Genomic DNA, 13943 nt, shown 5'->3' on the forward strand with positions numbered 1-13943 from the left:
AGATATTCTTATGTGGAATGACAAGAGGAGTGAAAATTCATATAGCTCAATTTTTGGGATCAAAGCATAATAATTTGCTCTTGTGATATGTATGTATGTATGTGCAACCTTAAGAAGGAGAGAATATATTTAAGTTCAAACAATTATCAAGTATATAAAAGACTTGGAAAGAAAGGCCCTACCATTTTCCCAAATGGATTTTATTTGACATTTTTTGATGCTTCAACTTTTTGATGGATTTGAATGAATATAAACTTAGTTGTGAGGATAAATGAATATATTCTACTTCAACAAATCTTCACTCTTATTAGAGCCCTAAAAGCACATAAAAAGCTAAAAAGAATTAATGGCAAGAGGAACATAAAATACCTGTTTTTTTCAATATAAAAAAACTTTTGACTTATTTATCAACACTAGAAATATGCCAATCTTCCACTTAGTTTTTTTAATTACTAACTAATTGAACATTTTAAAGAGAATATTACCCCCACCCCCCATTTTGTTCTTGTTATGTTCTCAATCTCATGTCTAATACCAAATAAAACCCAGAGCCGAATTGTTTTTTGATTGTTAAGCCAGGTTGGGCACACCTCGACTACTCCACTAAGCACCTGCTACTTGCTACTTACTACCAACACAAGTACTGAGTAATTTGACGCTCATGCAACTAACATCAAGATGTTAAATAGAAAATCTCATAAAATAGGTGGTGAAACTACGCGAGAGTCTAGGCAAAACGAATCTGAGGTCAAGAAACTTGAACAAACAATGGGAAGTTAAGAATGACTTAAACTGCAACAGAATCTTGTAGAGCATGCCAAGCCACGACATCTTTGTATGCCAAGTTACCTCCGAAAATATCCAACGCGCTGCCCACTGTCACATCCACACGCCCCATCCCCGCGACTTTGATCTTCTCAAGATCAGCCATCACAGTGACACCACCAGCATATGTTACAGGAATCTGAGAGGCACATGGAGATAAAATGTTGGTCACCTCTTATATTAAAGAAATTGTGTATTTAGGGACCTAAACACTTATGTTGCTCAGACCCCCCAAAAATGTTGCCGCACCCATGTAAGATCCTCGAAAATGCATAGCCTCTAGATGATCCAACACACCCATCAATATTTTTGAAGACACCGAGCAACATAAGAAAGTGTATTATTGCCAAATTGCATGATAATGTTTCACCTTAGCTAAGTCTTAGGAACTTCCAAAACATGCAGTGCATACACATTCAGAACATCCCTAGATTTTTGCCACATTCTTTTAAGTTTGTAAAGAACTCAATTCGACTCTAATAACCAGGTCATCGTATAATCCCTCAAAGCTTACAAATAGATCGATGCTCATTCAGCATTTAAGGTAAAACAAGAAAACATGAATGTTGGCAGAGAAGCATTTTGTCCCTCATTTGAATGAGAAGCCACTCTGTTTCAATTTGTTATCTAGTTTTGACTTGACACAGAGTTTAGACTTTTGAATCTTGTGGTTTTAAACATGCCATGTGGAAGATTGAAATCGAAGAGTTGTCAAAAAAGGAAAGAGGCAATCTTTATGGAACGGACTAAAAAAGGAAAGTAAGACAAACAAATTGAACAAAGTTAGTAACATAAACATAGGTAAATAATCATATATGCCACTTACGGGGGAATACTTTCCAAGCAATGCTACAAGCTCCTCATCTATTCCCAGCCTGTGTTACACAAGAACCATACATGTTAGATTTTTTAATTAGCAGATCATGTATGAAGCATATGACAGATTTCTCGATAAGCAGATAATTTATGAACCATATGTCAGATTAACATGGTGGATATGAATATCCAAATTATGTTTCTCTTTAAGTACAATCTCTCACGAGAAACTTATACTATATTTTGAGAATGCTGCAGAAAAATAATACAAGCAACATAAGATCTTTCCTTTAGCTATTCAGCAACAGCAGATATTTTTATTAAGTCAACGGGCAATAGACCTTTACTCAATAATAATAAAGATAGTTATGAGAATTTCCTCATTATCAGTATACAAGCTATTAATAGAAAGGGGAGTAACTCAACGCCAGTCAAGAAAATATAAAATTTAAGGTCAGACCTCAACCAGCTAGTGCATTTGTAGTACATATATGTCAGCACAGTATGCTAAAAAGAGTTACTTTATTGGACCGACAGAGCAAAAAGTTATTTTAAATTGCACCAAAATAGCAATTTTTCAATCTTTTTCTTCTCATTTTTCATAAGCAAGCAATTGGGACACTTGTTGGCCTAGAACCTAGTTGTCAATGTCATGGGGTATAATGCAAATTTCTTTTCCCAGACTACTTTGGACTGTTTCTTCCTTGAGCCGAGGGTCTATCAGAAACACTCTCTACACTGATGCAAGGGTAAGGTGTGTGTACATTCTACCCTCATAAAACCCCTGTTGTTCTAGACTAACTGTCAAGGGATTACCTAGTTCGGTCATTGGCATTGTGAAATTTTGAAAGATACATAAAGCCCGTTCACAAGATAATAGATCAGAATTACAGAAAACTTTTCATTAAAACAATTGTGTTAATTGTTGTCACAACTCAGAATCTCTACAAAGATAGTAAACCGGACAAAGTACGGGAACTAACTTTTTGCCTTCAACATCAACACCATGAACCAGAAACTCATCAGCGTACTCTGCAAGAAAATTCAGGACTTTCTCATTGAGATGTACATCACTGAACTTCTGCCACCTGTCTGTGACAATGACATACTCACCCTCCTGTATGTTGTTTCAAGTCATTGGATTAAACTCTCATGGCAGAAGAAAGGAAGAGCAGTAACTGAATCTAATTTTACAAATTTATTCATCTATTCATACCCTAACCAATTTTAGACGAGAAAGTCTTCCACTAATCTGAACTTCTCTTTCTAGGAGCACCAAAAATGCAGATACCTTTTTAACTTAAGTTCTTTAATGAAAGGTAATTTCATTGAAAAAGAGAATACCTTTTTACGGCAACTAAGATCCAAAACAAGCCTCTTTCTTCCAACGAGGGAAGAAAGTTCTTTCAGTCTCTCAAGGTCCATTTGTCCATTGTTAAAGACATACTGCAATATAGACAATAAGTATCAGACAAAGAAGATCAAGTAGGATAATTATTTTTGGATAGGGCCTAGAAGGCCATTCATCTAGAATCACAAGTTATCACATTTTTGGATTATTTTCATTGTTCTGCATGAAGAAATTAGATGAGGCATTTCATGGTTCTTTTTATGTAAAATATTGGGAAAAGAGATTTTGAGGAGTTTAACAAATTTAAGAAGAACCAAATCAATGCCTTTTCTGAAACCTTCAAATCATATTGAAAGCTCAGAAATATTCATTGTTTCACTACTTTGTTGCTACAACAGCTAAGGTCTATTCTATTCTGAGCTCATATTCAGGAACTTCTATCTGATTTTTAGTAGAAAACAAGTTTTGCTGACAACAATCAGATGGTTTACAAATTGTTCCTTGTTCAGCAACTTTTTTTTTTATTTAATACTTTTTAAATTTTTTTTGAATGAAGTACTTTTTTTGATTGGTGTTTTATTGAATTAAGCAATTATGATAAGGAGTAAAGATGGGAAAGTATTAGCTGCTCCACTTTTCCCTCAAGAACTTAGAAAAACAAAAAGGAGAGAAGAATCAATTTAAAACATGGGTGTCTAGTAGGCCATTAACAACTTCTATTCTCATGAAACAAGCAACCAATAGATCTACTAGGCCTCAATCCCATATTAGTTGGTTCACCTAGATGATCTGCCATATCATTCAGCTCTATCAAAGTTGATTTTTTCTATTAATACTAAATATTTGACGTTTAAGGTGATAAGAAAATGGACCTAGAGCCTAATGTAGGACATTTAAAGAGGTATTTGTATTCAAATCTCTTAATATGAGATATCCTTAGAGAGGGTGCTGATGGTGTTATGTGAAAGTATCCTCAGTAACTGTGCAACTAAATTAAGGTCCAATACTAAATAATTGTTAATATGACAGTAAGATATCCTCACAAATTGAAACATGAAAAATATGGCAAAAGAAGTTGATACTTCACAAGAAATTAATCATGAACACATACCGATGTGACAATGACATGGCTGGCTCCTTCTTCAATGTAACTCAAAGCATTTTCAGTTTTGATTCCCCCTCCAACTTGCAACCCACCTAGATGTTTCACCCTCGAAGGATATCACCAGAGAGAAAAATCTGTAAGTTGAGACGTATCAACCATGTATACACTTTATCATAACACCTGTGTCTAGTAATATATATTTTCAGCAAACAGATCCAAATGAAGCTATAATAAAATGGCTAACAGCTGATAGACCAGGTAATAGCATACTGTGTTGTGGAAGAAAGATTGACGAGAAGCATTGGTATGCCTAAAAAAATGAAAACCATCATAAAAGAACTTATTAGATAAGGACCAGTACCTACCAGGGTAAGCATGTAATGCTTCAGTAGCAGCAGCTATGCTCAAGGGGTCAGCACCAAGCATAATCACATGGCCACCTACAAGGCCGTCATCTCTGTAAAGCTTTGCATATTCTGCGGCCGATTTATCAGATTCAAAGTTAGTTACCAGGCTTGTATCTGCCTCCTTAGAATCTCGAAGAGTTGATCCAACAATTTGCTTCACTTTTCCCTAAAAAAATGAAATTTTCAGGTAAAATCTTTCAACTATCTTGAGGATATCTACAAATATGTTATGTTAGCACCTAGAAAAACACATCTCCCAAGCATATGAAACAAACTCAAAACTCTTTAACCTTGAAAGGTAATTAGATAAAGAAAAATAGTTTGCCCCCCTCTTTGTTACTTACCTATTTGATTCAACTTCCCAAATGAAATGCTATTAAATACTGAATGAACACCAACAGTAATTGCACGTTTTCTTCTTCTTTTTAATTCTTTCTATGCAACCAAATACATATTAGTTCTTCACTACCTGGTTTATGGTATACACATATACTTCGCACTGCCAATGCTAAGCAGTGATGTACTAAAAATCATTTGATATGGCACAACAAGGTGGCAAGGATAAAGAAACTCCAACATTTTATTCATATAATATCCTAGCCCCATCCATAAATACAGTGAAATGTTTGTCAAACTTCTCAAATGCATAATCTCAAGTTACTACTAAGGGCACCAAGCATTGCATAAGTATTCACAAAACTTTGAAAGGTATAAGTAGCTCAAACACTGGAAACCTAAAAAAAAACAAAAAAAACAGGTATACCTTGTGTATGTCAATGCAAGGGCGGAACCCAACTCCACATTGTACGGATAGCCTTTGAGGTCCTGTACAGTTCAAAAGAGAGAAACATACTCATATTGCCTATAGAAAAGATAAATGTTAATATATTCAATATCAGACATACCTAATGAAGACGATGCCATGGCAGGCATGAAATCTAGCGTTCTGCTAAGAGTATATGGTGGTGCATAGCTGAGATTCTTCCCCAAGAATAAGTTATGTAGTGATGAGGCTGAAGTTTGCATTGTCGAAATCAACTTAGCTTAAACCAAATGCCTACACAGTATACACTCAAAGTTAATGAACTCCATATAATTACAGAGTCACATCAAACAGAAGATAGAGAGCTCATTCCTGCCAAAGGCAAGGCCTCCAAAGAACTAAAAAAACAAAGCGAAAACATACCGAAGATGCATAAATAAAGAAAAATTTCAATAAACAAGAACCCAAAAGCAGATGAAGGATACATACATATAAAAGAGATAATCAGATCTGATGAAACAAAAAAATAACTTCAATGAGCGGTTCGCCGTTCGCCGTTCGCCGTCGCCGGTAGCGGTCGTTTCGTCAGTCGTCCAGCTCCAATTATCACTTGTTCAATTGCTGCCTGCTTAACGCTTTTGTTTGTTTTTAGTATTTAATTTAATTTAAATGAAGAAAGGGGTGGGTATTTCTTCTTGTTTCATTTTATATATTCAAGTTAATACTAGTTCTTTAATATACATATAATTATTAAAAATTAGTAACCTTAGCTTTATAACATTATTTAATGAAAACAAATTAAATTACAATATAGTGGATATTTGAAACGACTTATTGAAATATTATTCAAATTACTCCTGCTAGTACATATGAATATGGACTTATCTAAATTCATTTCTTTTTGTTATTTGTGAAAACCAAGAAACATGAAACTCAAATTTTATTTTTTTAAAGTTGACACATAAAAACTATTCTTACCAAACTTAGAATTTGCTCTAATAAAGCTTTTATTTTATTTAGTGAATCAATAGGTGTTTTGGTATATGAGGCTTGTCTTTAAATAAACTTAATTGGTGTTTCATCTTACCTGTAGGCTGCACCTAGTTTATGCTAAACTACATAATTTAACATTATCACAACATATTTTTTGTAATCCCACGAGTGAGCCTAAAAGAAAAAGGATAACCTTAGGAAGTCTGTTTCCGATAACCCTGCAGAGATAATTCAAGCTTAACAGTTGAAAATTGAAGAGTACATATAACATTAAGACATAATTAAGAGATGAAATGAAACACATAGCCTTGCATCTATTGGTTTGGTTTAAATATGTTTTTACGGTTTTACAGATTGCAAGACCACAAAATACAGTCTCAGAAGAAAATTAAACAGTCACTTTAACTTGCAAAGATGAGCACATGTTTTGATCTTGATCTTGGTTTTGTTTTTCCTCAGGCAACTGGCACTTCAGCCATTTCCTGCTCCACAGCTGCCACTTCGACGGGATAGTAGTGGTAGTGGAGTTCTCCAACATCGTCACCTGATAGCTTCTTCCATCCATTTGGTCCGACATGATAAACTGAAACAATCCACGAGTTAATGACAAATACAGAGACTATGGAACGAATATACAATAGAAAGACGGGGGAAAGCCAACTAATATTGCATTTCCTCTTTTTTGTGGATGAGATTCATGAAACATACCACTAGCAACACCTCCACTAGCTCCATCACGGAATGTAGCATGATAAATTGCTCGTCTAGCCAACTCGGCTGCTTCTTCCACAGACAGATCATATCGGTACCTATAGTGAAACAGCGTAGGGAGGAAAATTAGAATTAGAGATAGAAAGCAGAGTTCAGTGGTTTCCATAAGTTAAAGTGTGTCATAAGCATGAGTTTAAGCTGCAAAAGTGATCAGCACAATAAACTATGAAGTCAGTTTGAAACGTTTGCAACCCCCTACCCCATCCTCCTTCATATTGAATATGTTGTAGACCTTAGGGGCACAACACAACTTTCTCTCTCTGAGAAGACACTGAAATCTAGTATGGCCAACAGGTAAATGCATCAGTTCTCGTGAATGCAGTCTTTTGCACTTCAATATGTACAAGCCATACACGAAAGACTGAGTATTATGATGTGTGAAAGTCACCTTTGTCATACAGATATGACGATTCTAGTTAACAATCATTCTCAAGTACACACAAGGGAAACCATGGAAATGCTGACACAAAAATGTGGAAGAGAACACACACCCATTATCCAAAACACCATAAGCATAAGGAGAACCAGATCCAACAGAGAATCTGTTTCCTTTAAGCCGTCCTCCCTCACTATCCACATAGTATAGTCCTGGACCCTGCGAAATCAAGCTTTTATATTAGTAAGAAAAAAGGAATTTGACATTTTGCAAACTTTACCAGCATCTATCTTTCACTACCTTCTCATCCCAACCAGCAATCATAGTTCCAACAGACAAACCCATTCCACGGTACGAATATAAAATGTTTGCCAACAGCTTTGAAGCACCAGTAACTGAAATTCTCCTTTTGTTTGCCAGTTCATGAAGACGGCACTGAACCACAAAAAGAAACAGGTGACCAACTCTTCCAAAGTACATGAAGCCAAAATCCATACTACTACCTCTTATGAAAAATAAAATAAAAAGTTCAGAACTTTGTTCTGCAAATGGGTCAGGGGTAGAGGATATAAATGTCCCCTCCCCATCCCCCACCCTTTTTTTTTTGTTGAATAAGCATAATTAGACTTTAACTTCAGGAAACCTTAATCTGCAGATCGAAAGATGGCCAACAGATGAAGGCTTAGTCTGGAAGAAGCTAACAAGTAAGAGACTTTCAAAGAACTAGTTCGTTAACATCAGTACTTATTTTTAGTCATTTCTTTCTATTACCCATTCAATGTGGTCATATTTCCATTCTTATTATTTGCTTATACTCTTCCTTTTTCCTTTATCTTTTTTTTTTTTACTCTTGAGTGAAGGGAGAACACACCCATCCTACATAAATATATGCAGTCAGAAGCATTAAAATTCTCTAGAATACAGGGTGTCTCTGAAATGTAGAGGTCCAAAATTGATTTATATCAAGTACTCCCCTGGAAAAAATGGGTAAATACAGCAACTCGGAAAAGGAAGCATAAGTAGTTCATAACCAAATACCTTGATTCCCAGGTTTCTATGCCAGAATTGGCAGTCAGCAGCCCCACCAGCCATTGTGCCAAGCATATAGGGATTAATTTCAATGATTTTCTTCACAGATTGAGATGCTGCGAAATATTACAAGGAAAGGAAATCTTAAAAGAACAGGCCAAATTAAAAGAGCTGCGGCAGATCAAGGAATAACACTTAAAAGAGTATTTGTACAGCCAAACAAAGTAGAAGTCTATTACCTAAAATTTGGAATTCACATTCCTCAAGTGAAGAACTTGACAGTCAAATATGACACACCCAAAACTAAAACATATACAAGTCTCATATAGTGTAAGTCCATAAAACAACCATTTAAAAATTGATTTACGTTTCAGATACCCAATAAATCAGACTTTTCTTTTTCTGATCATTAAGAAATCAGATTATGTCTATATTATTTTTGTCTCTATTATATCAAAACACCCTGGTTAAGGTACTAATTCCAAGTTCTAGTCATTGTACCAATAACTAAAGTGATATTGACAACAGAACAACGGAAAATTTTGTAGAACGTGGACACTTTTAAAACCAATAACATTTTATTCTCAAACCGGGAAAATACAGCTTCACTTGCACCCAAAAAAACTCAATCATGAAAACAATGAGGTCTTGCTTGTCCTATGGGCCACTGAATATGGTTATATCAAGTCATTTGGCAGGGGCAGAGGGTAGTAAGTCTCTTGCCAGCAAGGTCACAACACAAGATCCATAGACAAATGGATGTTCATATCAGTAAAAGAGATGATAAGTAATTGATGAATTTCTTCACATTTTTTATCATAAAGACAATAATGAGCAAAAGGGTTTACATATATATCCTCCCATGCTAGCCCGAGAATCAGCAGCAACCATGACACCTCCTTTAAAAATGAAAGCAAGGGTTGTGGTTCCCTTTGCGGGCTTCACCATTTGGATTGCTTCTTTTTGAAAACCATCAAACTAAAAGAACACAGAGGGAAAACAAGTAAACATATTTAGAAAATTAGGACTCAATAGATCCCCAATTAAATGAATATAATTGGACACAACAGAAAAATAGTCAGACTCACATTAGCAGTATTAGGAAGATGGAATGATGGAGAATTCGAAATTCCATCAAACAGCTCAGAAGATTCCCCTCGAAGTGGGGCACTTGGTTCAAGTCCACTAAAATCGATCTTCATCATTTACAACCTTAAGCTGCAATAACTGATAAATCAAATACATTTCACTCAGTAATACTTAACAATCGCAATAGACAAAAAAAATGATCGACTACTAAGAGAGAACCTAACTATCAAAGCTTTCCAACATACTAAACTTAACTCAAGGCATTCCATATAGCCTCAGTTGGATTAAAGTGCCAACTTAAATCAATTGATATCAAATGCTGATAGTCCATAGTTAGGAACCAAAATGGTTGTGGATATTTGGAAGGTTTGAGATAAAAGGATTAGTGGTAAAAAAAAGTAGGTTGAGAACACGGAAGTCTTATGTTCAAATTCAAGCCGAGGGCAAAAACACTAGCTGATTTCTTTCCACTTATCCAAGTCTTCGTGGCCAGAGTTAATTGATACTTATTGGTGGAAAACAGGTACCCTATGGTATTAGTCGAGGTGCATACAAGTTGGCAGAGACACCACACTCATCAAGAAAATAAAGGTTAATTTTTATCAAGGACAAACCTAAAGATTATTTATCCCATCAGTTTATCAAAATTTATCACTACCATCCCAAGTGCTGAAAAGCTCAAAAAGCATCATAAAAATGTATTATACTCCTTTTATCTGTGCTTCTAATACTAGTCCTCGAAACATTGCTTATTAACACCCAAAGGCATCTTACTACACAATCAGAAATTCAGCCAACCTGCTATATTTTTTTTTGAAATACAGGTAACTGTGTATTCACAAAAGTCTCATCATCAAATAAATTTTGAGCACATCTCACTTACAATCTCATCAAAGCATATCAAAATTACCTGCTATAACTGGTTAAACTACTCCTAAATTTTTTTTGTCAATCATCATTTTATATAAACGAATTGAAACTTATCACTTCCATCCAAGTGTACGAGAACTCAAAAAATATCATTAAAATTTTCCCCTCTTATACACCATAAAAATTCAGCACATTTATAACCTAACAAGCAAAGTAAAATGCATATTATCAAGTAGAAAATCACAATACTAGGTGCGAGATAATAAATCAAGCTTTTACACTAACGAAATAGAAGAACTTACGATTTAGATATCGCCGGAGAAAGAGATCGTAAGGAATTCGCCGGAGAAAAGCAATTTTTGTAGTGGTATCAACTTGTTGAAGAAGAAATAGCTACTGGCGAAGTTGTAATTGGGCCTGGGCGGTAATGGATCGAAGTTTGGGCCAAATTTTGATTGTTATCCATTAAAGTGATTTTGATCCGACCCGCTAAATTAATTTGGGCTTATACTTCCCAAAATAGATAAGGCCCAATGTTTTTGATTAAATGAAGCCCAAATCATCATCATCCTTTATAAAAATAAAATAAAATAAAATACATTGATTGACCTTACAAGGGATTATTTAACTCATATTTTAGGAAGTTTTATATCTTGTTAGCAATTGATGCATTTTTCTTATTTAGGTCAAAATAGTTTTTTGTTTCATCGTATATCATATTATTGTCATTCGATAGAAATGTTTGTCTTTAATTAGGATGATAACAGATGAACAAGAATTTGAAATCGGTAAAATTCAGAAAAATATGACTAACCTAGAGGAGGAGGTGGGGGAGAAACATGATAGTGAAAGATAACCTTAAAAAGACTAAAGGAATGTTTATAAGCAACAATAGAATACTTGCTATACTTGTGTGTGTTATATATTTACATATATAACTTTAGATTCTACGGAATATTTAATTTATTATGTCCATTTACATTAAATCTCACACGAGAAATGTTTCGTTCTACTTTTAATTCTTCTCCGTCTTTAATATATTTCCTTACCTTTTTATTTATAATTTTCATGGCTAAGTTCTCCAAAAAATAAATTTATTTTATCCATTTACATTAAATCTCACACACAAAAAAAAAGTTAAAAAATAAAATAAAAATGTTATAGTGCCCCCTTAAAAAGTTGATAAATTTGATTTGGTCCTTTCACCAACCCCCTCTATTTTTTATATAATATTTTTATTTTTCCAACTTCACCAACCCCTCTAATGACAAAAAGGTACAAATATCCAATAACTTATATGGTGGTGGTTGTTTAGCAAGGCTTGATAAAATCTCATTAGGAAGTACACTTTGTTTTATTTTACCAACTTATTACTTATATTTATTTATTTTACATTATCCATCCACAATCAAACCTACCACCAATATGGTTACTTAAACCTATCAACATGGCATATAACACCTTTATTTTTTATTTAAATGCAATTTAAAATAGAAATATTTGCTAAACCAATCTTGAAAGAAAGCCAATTATTACATTTTCAAAGTTCAATCTAATAAGAAAAGATTAAAAAAAGAATTGATGGAAATTTATATTCTTGATTTAGACCAAAATTCATGTATATTGACTCATTCAAAATTGTCATGATGAAGTCAATAGAATGGTGGAGGAAGTACTTCAAGAAAGTTGAGTTCACATCTAGTTTGTGTTTTATTAGGATAGAAAAATATTTTAAAAATAATATAAGTCAAATTTTCTTGTGTGGTTGTTGAAGATAATTTTTGGAAAAAAAACTGAGTTTTCTCGATTTTAATTGAAAGTCATTTTCTTTCATAATTATCTCAATAGTTAACTAACAACAATACATTATTGTTATTATACTAAGATTCGAGATATGTATATTATATCAGTCGAATGGATGTTATATGTTTTATTTCTAGATGACATAAATCAATTTTATAGTAAATATTTTTTCCGAAAGTTAATTCACTTCCCAACCAAATATCAAAAAAAAAATTGTTGGAAAATGTACAAGTGGTTATTTCTTGCATGGTAGGTAGCTTCTTATAAACCTTGTTCCCCCCCACATAAACCTTTACATGTGCAACAATTCATTCTCAATGCAAGTATTAATAAGGAAAATGTACACATACAAAGAAGAAAAAAAAAGATGAAGCAAATATGGTGAAATTTGAGTCAAAATCTTAAAAAGATAACAAAATGTTATGGTAAAAGATGTAAATAAAAAAATTCACAAAATAAAACATTAAATATTTTATATATACGCATTTAAGTAATAAATAAATAATAATTCACGAGATAAAGTGAAATTTTAAAATCATCATAATCGTATATTCAAATTTTATTACGATACAAATTTTGGAAAATAATCGGCATAATGTAACAACACTTTATTTTTGTCCAAGCAACTAGTACATATATTTATTAGTATATTATAAAGTTTTGTTGAGGTACTACATTCCAACTCATAAATATATATTAATTAATTAATAAATGATATAGTAGGTTGCCAATAAAGTAGGTAACTATATGAGGGATGTGATAGTACGAAAAAGAATTATTTCATTTTTAATTAAAGATTTAGAGTTTGAAAATTAAATTATTTTTTTTGCTACAAATAGTATTTTTTATAAGCTTTATTATTATGTGAATTTAAATATCAAGATTCAAAAGTAGATAATACCGAATAAGATTGAGAAAAAATAAAAAAAGAGAACACTTTTAAATGGATAGTATATGTCACACCTTTAAACCCCACATTATTTATATAATTTATATAACATAAATATGATTTCTCAACCGCTTTATTCTTAATAAAAAGTATATAATTTAGATTTCGAATATGAAAGATCATATTAGGAAGCATTCCCTAATTAGATGAGTCTTGATCAATTAGAATTCGAAGTAATTCGCACTCCAATAGAAGTATCAGATAATATTATAAAAATCATCATTTACGATTATTGTTTCTTTTTACATAGAAACTTTTTTTATAATTCTAAAAATAATAGCTTTATGAAATATTCTTTTTTGTACATGCCTACTAATCAAAGTAAAAAAAGTTTAATACTAACTCCTAAAACTTCTCATTTTTCATTTTACATATTCCTCAAGTATGAAATGACGTATCCTTCCCACCAACCATGCAATTTACAATGAGACTTCGTTTTCAATTTCGAACTATATATCATAAAAATAAATCTAAAATTTATATATTATACTCAACCTAATTAATTATGAAAGTTCAAAATCTTTTAAGTCATTATTGAATTGATGATTTATTTATCAATCAATCATTCTTTTTGAGATAACATTTAGGAAAATGATCTTTTTTTTAAAAAAAAATTCTCTGTAATTTATGAATTATGAATTGTATTTTAAACGTAGATCTAAAAATCTTAAATTTTGTATTCACAAGTTATATTGCACTTGTGAGATGACAATCTAATGTTTCATCTACATAATTGTTCATTATATCAACAAATATTATTCTCAAAGGTAATTTCCTAAGTGTTATATTTCCACAA

General features: G+C 32.8%; 2 protein-coding genes across 4 annotated transcripts; both read right to left on the reverse strand.

Moving 5' to 3' along the window:
• Positions 1 to 625: 625 nt before the first annotated feature.
• Positions 626 to 5929, reverse strand: LOC107020553 (1-(5-phosphoribosyl)-5-[(5-phosphoribosylamino)methylideneamino] imidazole-4-carboxamide isomerase, chloroplastic). Of its 2 annotated transcripts, none has more exons than XM_015220968.2 (9): positions 5757 to 5929; positions 5410 to 5561; positions 5268 to 5329; positions 4459 to 4670; positions 4104 to 4203; positions 2986 to 3087; positions 2625 to 2758; positions 1652 to 1700; positions 626 to 964 (listed from the first exon to the last, which is right to left on the reverse strand). In XM_015220968.2, exons 2-9 carry the CDS (start codon positions 5528 to 5530, stop codon positions 788 to 790), a joined length of 957 nt encoding a protein of 318 aa, XP_015076454.1. In that variant the 5' UTR covers positions 5531 to 5561; positions 5757 to 5929; the 3' UTR covers positions 626 to 787. The 2 variants fall into 2 exon arrangements, with proteins under 2 accessions (XP_015076454.1, XP_015076455.1); XM_015220969.2 differs by having other exon boundaries at positions 4104 to 4189; positions 4463 to 4670; positions 5757 to 5927.
• A 576-nt stretch (positions 5930 to 6505) lies between these two features.
• Positions 6506 to 10850, reverse strand: LOC107020554 (proteasome subunit beta type-5-like). 2 transcript variants are annotated; one of them, XM_015220970.2, is made up of 8 exons: positions 10698 to 10850; positions 9525 to 9663; positions 9285 to 9414; positions 8446 to 8552; positions 7708 to 7842; positions 7523 to 7626; positions 6969 to 7069; positions 6506 to 6843 (listed from the first exon to the last, which is right to left on the reverse strand). In XM_015220970.2, exons 2-8 carry the CDS (start codon positions 9639 to 9641, stop codon positions 6716 to 6718), a joined length of 822 nt encoding a protein of 273 aa, XP_015076456.1. In that variant the 5' UTR covers positions 9642 to 9663; positions 10698 to 10850; the 3' UTR covers positions 6506 to 6715. The 2 variants fall into 2 exon arrangements, with proteins under 2 accessions (XP_015076456.1, XP_015076457.1); XM_015220971.2 differs by having other exon boundaries at positions 9525 to 9654; positions 10698 to 10837.
• Between the last annotated feature and the right edge of the window lie 3093 nt (positions 10851 to 13943).

The sequence above is a fragment of the Solanum pennellii genome, chromosome 5, assembly GCF_001406875.1.
Source record: "Solanum pennellii chromosome 5, SPENNV200".
Classification (NCBI taxonomy): Eukaryota; Viridiplantae; Streptophyta; class Magnoliopsida; order Solanales; family Solanaceae; genus Solanum; species Solanum pennellii.

Coding starts and splice junctions, on each gene's coding strand:
- LOC107020553 (XM_015220968.2), bottom strand. CDS start 5,530: ATGCAAACTTCAGCCTCATCACTACATAACTTATTCTTGGGGAAGAAT. Junction 2,759..2,985: donor ATCTTAGTTGCCGTAAAAAG/GTATTCTCTTTT, acceptor AACAACATACAG/GAGGGTGAGTATGTCATTGT. Junction 965..1,651: donor TGCTTGGAAAGTATTCCCCC/GTAAGTGGCATA, acceptor TGTGCCTCTCAG/ATTCCTGTAACATATGCTGG.
- LOC107020554 (XM_015220970.2), bottom strand. CDS start 9,641: ATGATGAAGATCGATTTTAGTGGACTTGAACCAAGTGCCCCACTTCGA. Junction 7,070..7,522: donor TATGGTGTTTTGGATAATGG/GTGTGTGTTCTC, acceptor GTTTCACTATAG/GTACCGATATGATCTGTCTG. Junction 6,844..6,968: donor TAGTGGAGGTGTTGCTAGTG/GTATGTTTCATG, acceptor GGATTGTTTCAG/TTTATCATGTCGGACCAAAT.